Source organism: Anabrus simplex, chromosome 3 (genome assembly GCF_040414725.1).
Source record: "Anabrus simplex isolate iqAnaSimp1 chromosome 3, ASM4041472v1, whole genome shotgun sequence".
Taxonomy (NCBI): domain Eukaryota; kingdom Metazoa; phylum Arthropoda; class Insecta; order Orthoptera; family Tettigoniidae; genus Anabrus; species Anabrus simplex.
The window spans coordinates 17,615,932-17,635,357 of record NC_090267.1 but is presented as its reverse complement, the minus strand read 5'-3'; the positions used below and the strand labels follow the sequence as shown (position 1 = coordinate 17,635,357).

At 40.0% G+C, this 19,426-nt stretch overlaps 1 protein-coding gene across 1 annotated transcript in view; it reads right to left on the bottom strand.

The window, feature by feature from the left end:
* The window catches only part of LOC137498989 (zinc finger protein 271-like), an 86,449-nt gene that overhangs the window by 17,630 nt on the left and 49,393 nt on the right, over positions 1–19,426 (bottom strand). The window contains exon 3 of the mRNA XM_068226972.1: positions 14,685–14,764. Coding sequence (XP_068083073.1) covers positions 14,685–14,764 — 80 coding nt within the window. The remainder of the gene's footprint in view (positions 1–14,684; positions 14,765–19,426) is intronic.

Sequence of the window (19,426 nt, the reverse complement as noted above, 5' to 3'; positions counted from 1 at the left end):
CTGCCGCTGACAGGTCAATATCGTTGTCGTGTTGCATGTAGCAGTTGCTCTGTGGGACAATGCTTAAGAGGAGGATGTTAATTTCCCATAATCATTCTGGTGATGTGATGATTTGCTGGTAGAAGCACAGAATGTCTCTGTTGATGTGTTAGCTCCGAGAAATGAAGCTTCCCTCCAACCTTAACCAATCAGTCACTGTCCAGAAATGGACTGACTGACTTCAGATAACTTTTCGTTGGGAGGTCTTTATTATTAATTAAGCGATGTACTACTTGAGGGAATGCTTCTAATTGTGTCCATCTGACTACCTGTTTCTACGCTTTACAAGTTTCTTGTAGTTCTTGCGAACATTTTTTTTTTCTCTCTGGCAGTTTGCGACTATAAATGAATCTCTTGGCAAATGACGATAATTTACTCAGTAGAATGCTGGTTGATGTTGCTGTCAACGTAACTGCTGTGACCTTCAGCTCTGGTAGTTCTGTTTGAAATTCTTCTGAATGCTATGGTTATTGACGTCACATGCAAAGCCAAGAAGCGCCGCCACATCAAAATGTTTTTCTTCGACTTCTGCTGAAACAATTCCTCTCGAGAGAAGATCAGCTGGATTTTCAGTCGAAACAACATGCTTCCAGACAGTTGCATCAGTGATTGTTTGAATCTTTGCGATCCTGTTTGCCAAAAATGTCTTCAGCAGCCTTAGTCCAGTGTTGATCCATCCCAAATGCAATCTGGCCAATTGTTTTTCTTTCAAAGCACTCACTGCTGTTTTGACGAGTTGTGCGAGAACGGCTGCCTCCAATTCGAGTCTTGGCAACAAAAGTGTTTTTGAAGGAGCTGCTTTCCTCTTTGCAGAAAATTGGAAATATACAGACCACTTTGCGTTTGACAAACTGCATACATGCAGGTTCCAAAAGCCTTCTCTGATGCATAACCAAATCCAAACAAATGAAAAGAGCCAGAGCAATTTCCACGATTTATGTTTCTCATAATTCTGATGTTGTTCAGTCTTTCTAATGACGTATAGTACTCGTTTCAAATCTGAAGGTGCTTTCGGGACAATGACTGATCTCATTCTAATCCATCTAGCCTTAAGTGTTGCATCGTCAACTTCCCTTTGATCAGTACTGAACCCACGGGTCCTAGTGGATCAAAAATCGGTGTGATTTTGGAAGCGACTTCTCTTTTCGATCTTGGTAACTGCTTTGCCAGCTCAACTCGAAACTGAAGGCAATCTAGTGTTAAGTCCCAAAGGAGGCCAAGAGTCTACTAGCTTCACCTTTGTCTAAAACCAGAAAAGTCCCTTAGTCGCTTTTACTTTCCAAATCCTGCAAGATCTTTTTGCTGCTGGACCTCCATTACCTCAAATGCAATCTACCGCTCTTAAGAATATCTTGTAATTGTCACCATAGCCCGATTACGTCTTCTAGAATATCTCCTCCACTTAACAGACACAATCGGGTGAGGGAGTTTTGAACAAAATTGCCTGCTCCCTAGCCTTTTGACAGACATACGAATGTATATGCACATTTGAAATTGAAGACCTTCAGTATGAGATTAACTGTTCCTAAATGTACCTCATATTGACAAACGGATTGTGCCATCAGAGGCTAATGTTAGTGGTCTACATGGTTGGTTCTATGACATTTTCTCGTATCTCCCCTATGTATGCGTTACATGGAGATAGAAGCTTTAAAATTAAAAACCCACAGCCTGTTTTGAGTCATATGACCGGGTCAGGAATGGAATGAATGTAGACCTCCATCTAGTGGCGAGGATAGGAATTGTGCCGGCTGTTGAAGCCTGTCGCATTCCTCTGGGGCAATGATGAAATGATATTGGAGAGTGTTGCTGGAATGAAATATGACAGGGAAAACCAAGTACCCGGAAAAAAACCTGTCCCGCCTTTGGTTTGTCCAGCACAAATCTCACATGGAGTGACCGGTATTTCAACCATGGGACCCAGCTGTGAGAGGTCAGCGTGCTGCCATCTGAGCCATAGGGGCTTGCAGACAGAAGCTTTAAATAGGGTAAAATTTGGGTACAGTTTCCTCACACTGCTTTCATTTTCACATACTTATGTGGAAGCCAGAATCATAAAGTTTAGGTTGCATACAGCCACTGTTAGTGCCAATAAGCAAACGCAATTTGATGATTATATCATTTCTACAATTGTGACAAACTAGAAAATATACTTGTAAAATGACAAAATTTATCTAACATCAAGAAATACAGTTATATATAATATATAAGTGATCAAGATACAACAAAAGTTCATAGGACCAAAGTTGTAGATCTCTTTAAATTAAGCAAACTTTGTGATACAACTTACCATTTACCCACCAAATATCTTGAAATGAAGGTCTGCACCGTCATTCAAATTGCCTCCATATTTCAAAATTTTTTGTGGGTAAAAAGTGAAATATTTAAACTTCTTGGAAATTTTCCATTAGCTACCAGCTAAAAGCTATAATTTGACCAAATTTCAATTTTCTAGCTCGTATGGCAGATTGTGCTGCCATCTTGATTTGTGGGAATGGAGCAAAAATTAGCACTCTGAAGAAACACTTAAGCCCACAAAATCTATAGGTCATCACTTTGGAAAGAGATACCTCACAGGGTGAAAGGAATGCTTACACATGCGTTCTTATAAAGAGCCGTAAATTTTAAAACACCCCAATCCTGTCTCCTCAGGGACTTTCATGAATTTTTAATTTTTCTAGGGATCCTGAGGTCATCAGGTACTCTGGTATAAAGTTTTAATTTTCTACGATGCCTAGAAGTGCCTCATTAATTCACGTCTATTTCCAAAACTGACTTCCATCTATGTATATAAAATAATATGTCCTGACTGTTTCATCATCGCCGAATCAAAGAAATGAAGTTTTGGGGATACATTTATATTATAGTGTAGGTGCTCATTAAGAGAGGATTTTTGGGTATTCTGTAGCTATGGGGTGAAAAGTGGGAAGAGTTTTTAAAATGAATATTTCCATATCTCAAAAAATTAAGGTATAGATGTGAAACTTGGTAACTGGAATCTCCTTTAAAAATAAAGAAAAAATTTTTGTTTTTGGAAAATCCACTTAACGGGGTTAAAATAGGTGAAAAGAGGGCTTCATCCTTTTTATGAAGATACTTGTATCTCAAAAAGAGAAAAACAATGAAACACATAACTAATTGTTTTGGAAGGTCCACTTAAGGGGAGGGGAAAAGAAGTGAAAAAATGGGGCAAATTTTTAAAATATACCCAACTTAATATTTTACAGATGTGAAAAATTGGTATTTGGAATCTCCTTTAATAATAAACAACATTTTTCTGGAAAATCCTCTTAAAGGGGGGTTAAAAGGAATGAAATATGGGTGAGTTTTGAAAATGAATATATCTCAAAATCTTAACAAGTTACAGGTGTAAAAATTAGTATCTGAAATCCCTTTATAACAATAATAATGTTATTTGTTTTATATCCCACTAACTACTCATTTACGGTTTTTGGAGAGAAATCCCCTTTAAAAATGAAGAAAAACATATTCTTGTGTTCAGAGTCTACTTAATGGGTTAGTGGTGAGAAAAGAAGAAGTGAAGCACTTGAATTATTTTCATGAGTGTAGATATATATAAAAAACTGAAGATGTAACAGACATAAAAATTAGTACCTGGAATCTTCTTATAAAAAACAAAACCATTTATTTTTTGTTTTCGGAAAATCCATTTTACCTTTTCACTGCTGAGTTTTGATGAACAGGCGAACCCTCTGGGCCATTTTTAAAGGAACAAGCAACTGGTAACAACCTATTTCTAAGATTTATTAACTAAGCACTACAACTACAGATTTACACACAGACGGTTCGTGCTCTCTCTCTTGGTTTCTCTTATGTTCCATCTACAATGACACACACACATACACAAAGTCATCGATTATTTGCAGTACACTCTCTCAGCCACTCAGTCACACTCCTTAGCGCTGTCACGGTCCATAGCCTACACGTCAGCCTCGCAGGTCGGGATAGTATCCGCTGTTCACTTAAGTCTGTTGAACTCCACAGTCTTCACACGTCGTCTCCTAGTGTTCCCTTCTTCGCCGCTCCAGAACACCCCAGGTTCTCCTCCAGCAGCCAGCCTCAAGGGACACACACACACACACACACACACACACACACACACACACACACACACACACACACACACACGACATCAGGAATACAGGAACGAGTCCTCGGCTCCACAGGCAGATACTTCACCAGGCTGCACACTCCCAGGCCATCACTGACTGCACTCCAGCGAACTCAATCTCGCTCCCACTCACTCACTAACTCACTCTCACTCTCGAATTCTCACTGACTCCAGGCAGGTCGTTCCTCTCTTACATACCTGCGCTGGTTCTTCTAGAATCGTCCGTATGTTCGATGGATCGAGGAACCTCGCGAAATAGAAGACTCCAGATTAATCTTCCAGTCGTTTCCGTAGTCCTCTGTGGCGCGACCCATGGATAGAAGTGAGAAGGGCTGGCCCAGTGCTTGAGTGTTGCTTGTGGATTGGCGCGCTCGAGCGTAAGAGGGGTGGGGCGATGGGAGACACCCATGGTGCGTAGCGAGTTAGCACGGTGGACTCTACAACCATTACATTGCCCCCTCTTTAAGGCTGCTTGTCCCGAGCAGCTCAACGATACGCTGCAAGATGGTTTGTTCGGTTGGCCACCACCTTCCCATGGGGGATCCGCTGGGTCCGGTCGACGGTGTCTTCGTTTCCGGTGATAATGGTCAGCAAGTCCTCGCGTGGCAGCCGAAACTTTCGTGATTTTCTTTTCGTCCACACCCGCGTCTACTTTCAGGGCTTGAGCGCCTTCGTAGTCCTCTGGTGTGATGCCCGGGACTGGTTTGCTCGTCCCAGGTTTAGCCCTGATGGATTTCCTCTTCTTCCGGGGTGCGGAATTTGATATTCGTACCAGCACGCAGCTTTGTGCCAGAACAAGTGTCCTAGTCAGCTCGCATCCTCGTTCGTTGGTCATCGGTTCGTCTTCCATTGCTGCTCCGTCTCCTAGTAGGGGTCCCTCCAGCCGTGCCGTTGAAGTCGCTGCCTCTGTCTCGTGAGTCATCTACAGGGCCTCTTCGTTCTTGCCGATCGTCCTCCCTGGACGGATCTCACTGCCACGTAGTTTCTCTCAGGCGTCAGCCGCCTCGAGCTTGGTGTCAACTCGCGATAACTCTTCCACAGTCACGTCGCCTAGCCGCTCGATCTCGACGTCGATTATCCACGGCGTTATATCTGTGCGGTGAGCCCTCTCTTGCGACGGAACTCGGTAGGTGGCTTTCTGTTGGTGGACACCGCAGCGTACGTCGAGCACTCCCATAAGCTCCTCGTAGGTCGAACTTGGCTGGGGGCTGCGCTGTACACGTATTCCGGCGATCGGATATTCGGCACTCTTCTTGGACGTCGATCCGGTCTCGAACTGGGTCCGGCATGTTCTCTTGGAAGTAATCCCGTCGTCCCGTAGGTTTTCCAACTTCACGATGGTGGAGCCGCCATCGCTGCTAGCAGGATTCATTCGCGTCTCCACAGCCATCATTTCCGCACGCAGGCAATCACTTCCACCTCTGGGCCTTGAACTCCGGACTCCACAACCGCGAGCATCTCTTCGGATCCCTTATCGTCCAGTTCGTTGCCATCCCACAACATCGTCTCCTGATTTTAACTGCTCACTCTTCCGTTCACTCAAATCAGTTTCCAGCTGGTCCGGGTTTGACCTCCGCTCAGATCTCAGTTCACTAATGAGTTCACCATAGGAAGATAAGATTTTGTTTTCAAGCTCATTAAACTTGCTTAGAAAAATCTGAAGCTGTTCGGAATTCATTTCACTTCATTTTTGTCGACTACGAAATACGCTACCAGGTACTCGATTATGACACCAATTTTACGTAAGAGTTTATCCACTAGTTTATCACACTTGTCTATCCCACTTCTGTCACCAGTTGTGACGTGTTGGCGGGGTAAATAAGTAAATAAATGAGTACAGCACCTGGTAGCAACCTATTTCTAAGATTAATTAAGCACTACAATTACAGATTTACACACACACACAGACGATAGCCGAGCCACAAGTTACACACGTACACGGTCACACACTTATAGACGGTTTGCGCTCTCTCTCTTGGTTTCTCTTATGTTCCATCTACAATGACACACGCACATACACACAGAGTCATCGATTATTTGCAGTACACTCTCTCAGCCATTCAGTCACACTCGTTAGCGCTGTCACAGTCCACAGCCTACATGTCAGCCTCGCAGGTCGGGATAGTATCCGCTGTTCACTTAAGTCTGTTGAACTCCATAGTCCTCACACGTTGTCTCCTAGTGTTCCCTTCTTCGCCGCTCCAGAACATCCCAGGTTCTCCTCCAGCAGCCAGCCTCAAGGGACACACACACACACGACATCAGGAATACAGGAACGAGTCCTCGGCTCCACAGGCAGATACTTCATCAGGCTGCACACTCCCAGGCCATCACTGACTGCACTCCAGCGAACTCAATCTCACTCCCACTCACTCACTAACTAACTCTCACTCTCGAATTCTCACTGACTCCAGGCAGGTCGTTCCTCTCTTACATACCTGCGCTGGTTCTTCTAGAATCGTCCGTATGTTCGATGGATCGAGGAACCTCGCGAAATAGAAGACTCCAGATTAATCTTCCAGTCGTTTCCATAGTCCTCTGTGGCGCGATCACGGATAGAAGTGAGAAGGGCCGGCCCAGCGCTTGAGTGTTGCTCGTGGATTGCCGCGCTCAAGAGTAAAGGGGGTGGGGCGATGGAGACGACCCCAGCGCGCAGCGAGTTAGCATGGCGGACTCTACAACTATTACAATATTTACTGATACTTTTAATGGAATGCATATCATCCCCTTAGCCCTGTAGCTTAATACGGGGCCAGGGATGAAGTGAGATTATATTTCACTGCATGTATTTATGGCCAGATGCCCATCTGATGCCAACGTAAGTAGAGAAATCAATACGAAAATGATGATGGTGATTAAATCTGCGTAAGGAAGTGGAAGGAATCGGCTGTGGCCTACGAATAGCAAACTGTCCCGGCATTTGCTTGGGAGTGCAAAAGGGAAACTAAAAAAACGTTCTAAGGACAACTGATGGTGAGGTTCGAAATCACTTGCCTACCAAGTGCAGAGCTTGGCACCATAGTTGTAGCATGCTAACATGCACGGCCACTCCGCTCATTGATATTTCATGCTGAAAAAAATATAAAATTGTTGATTCAAGAACTAAAGAACTGTTACTATCACCACCATTGAGATTTGGGGAAAAAGAATTGAGAATTTATCGGAGAAGGGGTTGACAATTCTGCATGAGATTCATCATCACTAATTAGTCTCATACTTTCTTGTATTTAGCATCGCCCCATATATATATTCTATCTTCATTATCAAAATATAGCTCTCCAAAATAACGATTTATGTGGAAACATTCAACTTTTGCATCAACAAGAGTTGAATGTATACTTCAAGACACCATGGTGGCTACATGTCAACGGGATAGATGTTCCACTCCAATGAAGCTGAAATAACATCAGATCGCTTTCAAAACAAGCAAAATGGAGTGGTATATCTGCCGTACAGAACTTCTCTGAGCATTTCCACGGAACTTCAAAGCATGACACTATATCTCGTTCATACATGAGATCAGTGAAGTACACAATGCATGCAAATGTATACATATGGGTTTGACTGACGAAGCATGGAGTTGAATAACATGTATCTACGGGTTTGACGTTGAATGTGTTAAGGGGTAAAAATGATTGAAAAAAAGAAGATTGAGTGAAGAAGTTTAATTCTGCTTATGAGGATACTTATTTATCAAACACTGAAGTTGTTACAGACACAAAAATTGGTATTTGGAATTTAAAAATAAAGAAACACATATTTTTTGTTTTTGGAAAATCCACTAAAGGGATAGGACAGGAGTTAGAAAGAAGTGAAGGAGGAGTTTAATTCCTTTATAAGGATATATATACCTCAAAAACTGATGATGTTACAGACATTAAAATTGGTATCTGGAATCTCATTTATAAAGAAACACTTTTTTTGGTAAATCCAATTGGGGGGTTAAAAAGAAGTGAAGGTGCTGAATTATTTTTATGATGATACAAATATCTCATTAGCTGAAAATATTACAGACATGAACACTGGTATTTGGAATTTCCTATAAATAACAAAAAACACTCCTACTTTTTCTTTTCGGAAAATGCATTTAAGGGGTTCAAAAAGACCACATAAAGGGTTGAATTCTTAATATGAGTATACTTAGACGTCAAAAACTGAATATGTTACAGACATGAAAATTGATATTTGCAATCTCCTTTAAATGTAAGGAAACATTTTCTTTGTTTTCAGAATATCCACAAAACGGGGGTTAAAATAAGTGAACAAGGGGTTGAATTCTTTTGATGAGATACTTATGTTTCAAACATTGATGATGTTACTGACGTGAAAATTGGGACATGGAATCTCCTCTAAAATAAAGAAACGCATATTATTTTGTTTTCAGAAAATCCAATTAATGGAGTGAAAAGAGGTGAAAAAGGGGTGAATTTTTAAAATGAGTATATCCAAGTATGAATTTTTTGTTTTCAGAAATTCCTCCTAAGCGGGATAAGGTGGGTTAAGACAAGTAAAAATGGAATGAATTTTTAAAATAAGTATATCTCAAAAACATAAGATGTAACAGATATAAAAATTGGTATTTGGAATCTCCTTTTAAAAAATCCAGATAGACATAATATGTTTTGTTTTCAGAGAATCCACTTAAGAGGGTGTGTGTGTGTGTGTGTGTGTGTGTGTGAGAGAGAGAGAGAGAGATGAGAGAGAGAGAGAGAGAAAATAAGTAAATAAGAGTTGAAATTCTTTTATGTTAAAAACTGAAGATGTTACAGACATAGAAATAGGTATTTGAATCTCCATTAAAAATAAGCTCTTCTTTTTTTTACTTGATAGAGGACTGTTCTTCACATTTACAGTTCTATGTCACAAGTTCCAGAGTTAGCTCTGCCAGTAGCCTGGTCACCTTAGCCCCAAATGGCAATACCACAAATGTGGTTTGCAAAGAGGTTCTGGAGTAAATGAAACTCAATTTTTTGGTGAGCGTTTTTACTATAGGAATTTTAAGATGATGTCTTAGTGTGGTACCAAGGAACGATTTCTTTTATCATATTAGGAAATCTTTGCGAGGGAAACTGCGATAATAGCTAGTTTATGTACATAGACAGACAGATAATCATGGGCATGTTTTTTAAGTGTAAATCTTCATTGTGAGATTTACTGCTCCTAAATAGTACATCATATCGACAAATGGATTGCACCATCAGATGCCCTTTTTATCACTCTATATGGATGGTCATACGACGTTTTCTCCTATCTCAATATTTATGGGTAAAATTGAGTTACAGAAGGTTGTTTGGAATCTTGTGTGACGATATTTGAAGGGTAATTATATTATGAAAAGCTATGTCTCCACCAATGATAAAGCTCTACTGGAAAGCCAGCATATCTTGGTATATCCCAAAAACATAATTTCCTCTGCAGCAGATGTTTCCAATGAGCTAGCATATCTTATCCCACTCCTCCCAACAGGCTTTTCAGAGGCCACTGGTAGTGCATGGACATCCATTTCTAAGGCCCATTTTAGGAGTCCAAATGCACAGATGTCCAGAGTGCCTTCGATGGAATGTCAGTAAAAGGAATTGCACTGTTTCCAGATTCTATCTCCATTCTCTCTACGAACAGATGATTCGAACAAGAGGTGTGGCTGGATGGTTTAACTTGATGTACCCATATCTGATTTTTCACCCTCCCACACAGTGCTGGGATATCTGTGTTGTAAATGGATGTTAAAACTTCTTGCTGATAGTATGTAGAGTTCACCTTCACATTATCAGCAACATGGCCAATTGTTAACTTGCCACTGTAGCAGAATCCAGGGATAATTATGAAATACCTTGGAAAACTTTCCTGGCATTCATTATACAATATTTTTGTCCCTAGGATGGTAGTAAATCGGGCAGGGTATGTTACAGTCTAATACCACCACATTTTTCTATCTGTCCCCTGCCAGATAGCTCTCACACAGCGACGTACCAAAATGTGCTTATGCTGTTATTCTAATTGCAGATCCTTGTTGATGATGGTGTTAACTGTTGAAACAAACATCCCCAACTTATGTGCGATAGTCCTTTGGGAGGCAGGACCTTCACTTTCCACTCCACATCCGGCGTACAGCTGGTGGTTGCTTGTAAAGTCATATGCTTTTTCTCTCAAGACTTAAGCCCAGTTGGCCTATGACCTTTTCATTCATATTCCTTGCACATTCCTTGGATTACAGAATAGCTATATTTAGCAATTAAAACTGCTGTTATGCAGTCCTCCCAGCAAGGGTCAATCTGCTTCGGCAACATTGCAGCTAATGTCACAAAACTACACACACATTCTCAGTACTGACGTGAATGATCACTGCCCATTTTAAAATGCTCAAGTTGATAACAGTGCCACTACTGGCCTTAAAACTCATCACCAGAGATCCTGAACTACCCTCTGTAGAAACACTGAATAGGGTCAAATTTGTGAAATATGTTTCTCAAATTTTTTTTGCTAGTGCGAACCATGTGACCTTGCCGCGGTGGGGAGGCTTGCGTGTCCCAATGATGCAGATAGCCGAGCCGCAGGTGCAACCATATCGGATGGGTATCTGTTGAGAGACCAGACTAACGAATGGTTCATTGAAAGGGGGGTAGCAGCCTTTCGGTAGTTGCAAGGATGGCAGTCTAGATGATTGACTGATACGGCCTTGTAATAATACTCAACATGGCTTAACTGTGTTGATACTGCTACACGGCTGAAAGCAACGGGAAACTACAGCCGTAACTACCTCCCGAGGACATGCAGCTCTCTCTGTATGAATGATGTACTGATGATGGCTTTCTCCCGGGTAAAATATTCCGGAGGTAAACTAGTCCCCCATTCGGATCTCCGGGTGGGGACTACACGAGAGGGGGCGATCGTCAGGAAGATGGATACTGACATTCTGCGAGTCGGAGCGTGGAATGTTAGAAGTTTGAATCGTTGTGGTAGGTTAGAGAATCTGAAAAGGGAGATGGATAGGCTAAAGTTAGATGTAGTTGGTATAAATGAAGTACGTTGGCAGGAAGAACAGGATTTTTGGTCAGGTGACTACCGAATTATCAATACAAAATCAAACAGGGGAAATGAAGGAGTTGGTTTAATAATGAATAAGAAAATAGGGCAGCGGATAAGCTACTACGACCAGCATAGTGAAAGAATTATTGTCGTCAAGATAGACACCAAACCAATGCCCACCACAATAGTGCAGGTCTATATGCCTACTAGTTCAGCGGATGATGATGAAATTGAAAGAATATATGAGGAGATAGAAGATTTAATACAATATGTAAAAGGTGACGAGAATCTAATTGTGATGAGAGACTGGAATGCAGTGGTAGGCCAAGGAGGAGAAGGTAGTACAGTAGGAGAATTTGGATTGGGACAAAGGAACGAAAGAGGAAGTTGGCTGGTTGAATTCTGCACTGATCATAATTTAGTCCTTGCCAATACTTGGTTCAAACACCACAAACGACGGCTGTATATGTGGACAAGACCTGGAGACACTGCAAGGTATCAAATAGACTTCATTATGATTAGGCAGAGATTCAGAAACCAGGTGTTGGACTGCAAAACTTTCCCAGGAGCAGACGTGGACTCTGACCACAACTTGTTGGTCATGAAATGCCATCTGAAGTTGAGAAATTGAAGAAAGGAAAGAATGCAAACAGATGGGATCTAGACAAGTTGAAAGAAAAGAGTGTGAGGGATTGTTTCAAGGAACATGTTGCACAAGGACTAAATGAAAAGGCTGAAGGAAACACTATAGAGGAAGAGTGGAGAGTCATGAAAAATGAAGTCAGTAGGGCTGCTGAAGAAATGTTAGGAAAGAAGAAATATCAACTACGAATCAGTGGATAACTCAGGAGATACTAGACCTGATTGATGAACGACGAAAATACAAGAATGCTAGAAATGAAGAAGGCAGAAAAGAATACAGGCAATTAAAGAATGAAGTGGATAGAAAGTGCAAGATAGCTAAGGAAGAATGGCTGAAGGAGAAGTGCAAGGATGTCGAAGGCTGTATGGTCCTGGGAAAGGTAGATGCTGCATACAGGAAAATCAAGGAAACCTTTGGAGAAAGGAAATCTACGTGCATGAATATTAAGAGCTCAGATGAAAAGCCACTTCTAGGGAAAGAAGACAAAGCAGAAAGATGGCAGGAACATATCCAACAGTTGTATCAAGGTAACAATGTAGATAATTTGGTTCTGGAACATGAAGAGGTTGTTGATGCTGATGAAATGGGAGACCCAATTTTGAGGTCAGAGTTTGACAGAGCTGTGAGTGACCTAAATAGGAACAAGGCACCTGGAATTGATGATATTCCCTCTGAATCACTGACTGCCTTAGGAGAAACCAGCATGGTAATGTTATTTCATTTAGTGTGCAAGATGTATGAGACAGGAGAAGTCCCATCCGATTTTCGGAAGAATGTTGTTGTACCTATTCCCAAGAAAGCCGGTGCTGACAGGTGTGAAAACTACCGCACCATTAGTTTGGTATCCCATGCCTGCAAAATTTTAACACGTATTATTTACAGAAGAATGGAAAAACAAGTTGAAGCTGAGTTGGGAGAAGATCAATTTGGCTTCAGAAGAAATGTAGGAACACGTGAAGCAATCCTGACTTTACGTCTGATCATAGAGGATCGAATCAAGAAGGACAAGCCCACGTACATGGCATTCGTAGATCTAGAAAAGGCATTCAATAATGTTGATTGGAGCAAGCTATTTATGATTCTGAAAATGATAGGGATCAGATACCGAGAACGAAGAATTATCTACAACCTGTATAAAAATCAGTCTGCAGTGATAAGAATCGAGGGCTTTGAAAAAGAAGCAGTAATCCAGAAAGGAGTGAGGCAAGGCTGCAGTTTGTCCCCTCTCCTTTTCAATGTTTACATAGAACAGGCAGTAAAGGAAATCAAAGAGAAATTTGGAAAGGGAATCACAGTCCAAGGGGAGGAAATCAAAACATTGAGATTTGCCGATGATATTGTTATTTTATCTGAGACTGCAGAAGATCTCAAGAAGTTGCTGAATGGTATGGATGAAGTCTTGGGTAAGGACTACAAGATGAAAATAAATAAGTCCAAAACAAAAGTAACGGAGTGCAGTCGAACGAAGGCAGGTGATGTAGGAAATATTAGATTAGGAAACGAAGTCTTAAAGGAAGTAGATGAATATTGTTACTTGGGTAGTAAAATAACTAACGATGGCAGAAGTAAGGAGGACATAAAATGCAGACTAGCACAAGCAAGGAAGAGCTTTCTTAAGAAAAGAAATTTGCTCACTTCAAACATTGATATCGGAATTAGAAAGATGTTTTTGAAGACTTTCGTGTGGAGCGTGGCATTGTATGGAAGTGAAACATGGACGATAACTAGCTCAGAAAGAAGGAGAATAGAAGCTTTCGAAATGTGGTGTTACAGAAGAATGCTGAAGGTGAGATGGATAGATCGAATCACGAATGAAGAGATACTGAATCGAATTGGTGAGAGGAGATCGATTTGGCTAAATTTGACGAAAAGAAGAGATAGAATGATAGGACACATCTTAAGACACCCAGGACTTGTTCAGTTGGTTTTAGAAGGAAGTGTAGGTGGTAAGAACGGTAGGGCTAGACCAAGGTATGAATATGACAAACAGATCAGAGCAGATGTAGGATGCAATAGTTACGTAGAAATGAAAATTAGCACAGGATAGGGTGGTGTGGAGGGCTGCATCAAACCAGTCTATGGACTGATGACTCAAACACAACAACATTGGTTTAACATTGCACTAAACCATTACAACCTTTTTGGCAATACAAGGATGGGAAGGAGATAGGATTAGGAAGGAAGCGACTAAGGCTTTAATTATGTTACAGCCCCAGCATTCACCTGGTGTTCTTCCTCAGTATGAGATATTTACTTCCACGTGCACGTTTTTTAATTAGTATTAATAGATACACAGAATATTTTGTTAATTGGTGTTTTAGAATACTTGTTAAAATATTTGTTTATATTTCCCATTAATGGCATCCAAATGCAAGGATAGTTAATGGACCGATCAACAAAGCTTTGATTTATCCATTTCTGTGCTTAATAGGACTAGTCTGAAATTATATGGATGTTTTCAAAATACTAGTCTAAAGTAGAACAAGGGTAAAGTTAGTAGTAAAAAAAAAGGGCTTAACAGATCTGAAAAAAACAGAATGTTTTGGACAAAATAATTGCAGATGACATTTCAGATGAAAATATGATGATGTATGATGCAGTGACAGTAAAACAACAAAGAAACTTCATGGTTACATAAAGGTATTTTAAACAAACAGACTTTAATGTACTGAATTGACTCAAATATATTTTGCACTGACAGATATCTTGAAGTTTTTGAACATTTCACTCAATTCTAACCACTATTTACATAAGAAATCAAGAGTTGTAAAAAATAATTAAATTGACAAAAATGGTTATCCATCAATGAGCATGGCATGGAATAGGTAAACAAACTTTACTTACTTGTTTTCTTCTTTGAAACAAGGGATCAGTTGAACAGTGTGTTCTTCTGTGGATATTTCATCCTTAACCTCTACAGGAGGCTATAAGAGAGAAATAAAGAAAGTAAATTAAGAAAAGAGCATAATGAGATAACAAGAGTTAAAGATATAAGTGAACAAGAAACAGCTAACCAACTCAATTTCATATCTGCACAATGCAAATACCATTAATTTCTCTTCTGAGAAAAAAAAATCAGAAAGGAACAAGCATTAAATAAAATCACCATGATGAAAAATGTCACGGCAGGGTGTCTACACAGTTCCATTCCAAAATTCAAGTATATTTCCAGTATATTCAGTATAGTCCAGCCCTACGGTGTAGGGGGCAACGCATCCGCCTGTCAACAGGCGGCCTTGACTTTAATTCCCAGCTGGGTCAGGGATTTTTAATTGTAATGATTAATATCCCTGGCCTGAGGACTGAGTGTTTGTGACGCCCTTAAGCTTCCTTTCCTTACACACAACATTCCATACTTCCACCACTACAATTACGTGCAGGTTCATGCAATGCCCGCCTAGCAATTCCAAATGGGAACTTAGAATTTCCATTTGGAATTGCTAGGCGGGCATTAATTCCATTGTGGAGTTTTATCTCCCGTATGCAGTTATCAGACTGTGCTTCATGAATAAGCTTCTGATAAGTTCACCTGCATACACCCCAGCGTCAGTGGGTAGGGTCTAACACATCCCACTCTGAAGAGTCTAGTGTCAGACCTAAGACAAAACACTGGTTAATAGAGCAAACGCCGGAAAAGCCATCCATCTAATTTTTGATCTGATTTCTTCAAATCAATCGAGAGAAAAATTTGCTGACTCTAAAACCTGTTTCTTTACAATCCTTTCCAACAGGTGTTCAAGCACAGTACTCAGATCAGAGAACATAAAAGGCAAAAGGGGATCGATACTCTGATACTTGGAGAGATACTGTTCTAGATCAAGGAAAACAGAATGCATGAATCACAACTGTGCTGGGAGCAGATCATTTCTTACAAAACTTTATATAATTCCCAAGTTTTCTGCTGCAGGATGTTTTTCCTCATAAGCATCAACATACTTCTTAATATTTGACAGCATTTCCACAGCTCTTTCAGTAACTTTTTGGTTTTTGAACCATCTGATAGAGCAGAACTTCAGGGGAAAGAGATGTGATCATGTTATGTCTTTGTAATCTGCATGTCTACATGGAAAGTCCTTGAAGAAGTAATATACAGAGCACAAAAATCTGTGAATGTTCCATTCAGAGTTGTTGTGTGCCATTTTTTATGCACCATGCATAGTATGCAGGAGCAGGTACCAAAATCCAACAGGTGCAGATCTGAAGGTGAGTCACGTAAGTATTTTTTAGATCTTTCAAAAACTTCAGGTTTACATTTGGCCTGTCCATTAATATTTGTAGCATCTTTTTCGCATCCAAACCAGTGACCTTCAAGTTTTGCAAAAACGTCATCAGAAGGTCCTCAGCAGTAGAATGACCTAAAAATGTGGATGTAAGATATCTTGTTTGAACTAAGTTTACCACCCCAAAATCTAAAAGCCTTGACCTTTCTGAGCGACAGAATTTAAACTTTCATCAAAAGAAATAAAAAAGCAAGGACACTCTTTAACCTAGTTTGTCAATTCTTTTTGGAAGTATCGACCCAAACCATAAATAACCAGATACCCAAGTTTATACTTGTGCAACTTGAACTTCTTCATGATTTTGCTGTCAGGAAAGATGATTTTAAAAAGAACACTACAAATGCCAAAACTTCCAGTGGAGGAATGGGTCACAACTTAAGCAACAGCCCACAATATTTCTGCAGTAATAGCATCATCCTTGATGATAAAATTGTTAAGAGTGCTTCTAGGCACAACACGAGTATGCTTATCATTCACAACTGACGTTAGTACTTCACAAAGTTCAGCTTTCATTGGAACAGAGTCTGTAGTTGCTTCCTGTGCAGATATCATGTTCAACAGCTTTTTTCCTGGAACTTGAAGCGTTTACTCTTTTGATGTGCCTTTTGCCTTTGTCATGACATCAAACTGAAGACATAACCATGTTGCCAATATCAAAACTAGCCCTACACGAAGAGCAATACCCTTACAGTTACCACTTTCCACTCTATGAAGCCAATTCCGATCTAAATTTACTGTTTTGATCAACCAGTCATCTTTCAAAGAAGTCTACCTCTTATTTTACTCATTGTCTCTGAAAAATCAGTGATACAACAAAATAAATAAGTAAATAAAAAATAAATAATAATGGATGAATTATGTTATAAGCATGCTACTAGAAGTAATGAAAAAAAAAAAGAATGAAGGAAAAGGGAATGGCAACTGACAACAGTATTAGTAAAAAAGAGGAAGTTAGTGACTGTCTACAACACCAAGAAAGATGCTGGGCGATGAGGGCGTCATGTCCCGATGCGGTGTTATTAGAGAAAACCACAAGTTATTATTCTAGTAACTATATTGTTACTACTGTACTACATAAGTATTACACTTTAAGTTATAATGCCAACCTACACAATTACTCTGTTCTTATAGAGTGTGAACATCCAGGGTAGATTATAAAGAATGATAATATTTGTTCTGGTGTATTTTATAATTTTCCAGCATATGGTTCAAAATTCCAGTATATTTCCAGTATAAATCCAGTACTTCAACTATTTCCAGTATCAGCAGACTCCCTGCACGGAAGAGCAATATTCCACTACAGATCATTTTCAGAAACCATAAAATATGTATTTCACCACTGAATGACCTTCTGAATTGTGTTCTATTGAATTCGAGCATGCTGATAAACTTTACTTGACACAAGTAAATCAATCAATCAATCAATCAATCAATCAATCAATCAATCAATCAATCAATCAATCAATCAATCAATCAATCAATCAATCACTATTATTCTGCATTTCGGACAGTCACCCAGTGTCAGAATCCCTATCAGTTTTTACCTAGCTTTTTCTTAAATAATTTCAAATAATTTGCAACTTTATTGAACATCTCCCTATCTAAATTATTCTACACAGTTTCATATCCAAAGCATTTCCACTTTCCAAACATATCTAAATTAACACTTTAAAATGCAATTTTTATAAACATTACCCGTAACATAATATCACATAACAAAATTCAGGGTGAACCAGAAGTCCGTTAACATTTGACAGGGCAATAACTCATGGAATATGGAGAGGTAAGAATTGACACATGTGATTGGCATTGCATGGGGTTTTATTGACATCAAAATAAAGTACACAAAATGATCAACAGATGGCACTCCATATACTATACAAGCAATAATTAGCATAACCAGCAACATTTGGCAGAGATGATGTTGTTTATAATACATGCTCAAGATGTCGGCCGTCGCTCATAAACAATACCTGCAGTCGAGGGAGAGCATATCCGCGGGTATGGTGAGAAACTGCCATAGGATGTTGTCTTTTAGCATCACTAATGAGGTCGGATGATCACATTTGACTTGGGACTTCAGAGAAAACCACAACGAATAACCATATATGGATTGAGGTCGGGGTACCGGGAGGCCAAGCATGATGGAAGTGGCGGATCAACACACTATGTGCACAAGAGCTCTTTCACATGTGTAGGAATATGGGGCGGAGCGCCGTACTGCACAAACGTCGTACCCTGCAGATGGTGTTCCTCGGCCAGATTAGGGATGATGTGATTCTCTAACATATCGGTGTAAACCAATATAGTTCGTCCGTTATTGGGCATTATAAATTTTCCAGCTAACTCATTCCACGGTATGCACTAGCCATGCATCTTGGTAGGTGTGCTATTTACAAACTGATGAGCCCAACTTAGCACACTGGGGCAAAATGCTGGCAACCGGGAATGAGTCAGCTGAAAAATTTATGATGTCCAATAACGGACGAACTATATTGGTATACACCGATATGTTAGAGAATCACATCATCCCTATCTGGTTACTATACTGATATTATAAATTTACTAATTCGGAAAAAAAGAATTCAGGTCCCCTAAGGGAATCAACATCTTTATCATCTGATGACCACGCAAGCATCAATTTTTGAAAATGAGACAAAGTCACTCAATAGTGCATTGGCACTGCCAGTGGCTCCAAATAGCCTACGCAGTGGCCTCCACGGTATTCGCTAGCCATGCGTCTTGGTAAGTGTGCTATTTACCAAATGATGAGTCCAACGCAGCCCACTGCGGCAAAATGCTGGCAACCAGAAATGAGTTAGCTGGAAAATTTATAATGTCAAACAATGGACCAACTATATTGGTATTATAAATTTACTCATTCGGAGAAAAAATTGAGGTTTTGTATGGGAATCAACACCTATATATCATACTGGTGTATGTCAAGAATATGTGGCCATTTGTACCTCTGAGTAGCGGCATCTGTTCATCACTTTGTGTACTTTATATGGGTGTCAATAAAACCTCAAGTAATGTCAATCGTGTGTCAGTCAATACCTCTCTACCTCCATTATTCCATGAATTATTGCCTCATCAAATGTTAACAGACTTTTGAGTCACCTGTACATAGCCTCCATTAACAACATTACTTGATAGGCTGCATAATCAGTAACGTGTATTAGTAATGCTAACAAAAATGACAACTTTAGGGAAGTTGTATCTTGTTGAATAACTAAGGCCAATAAAATCCCAAGCCAAAATTTCCTGGATTTGAATCCCAGTGAATTTGAATGGTAATTTTATAAG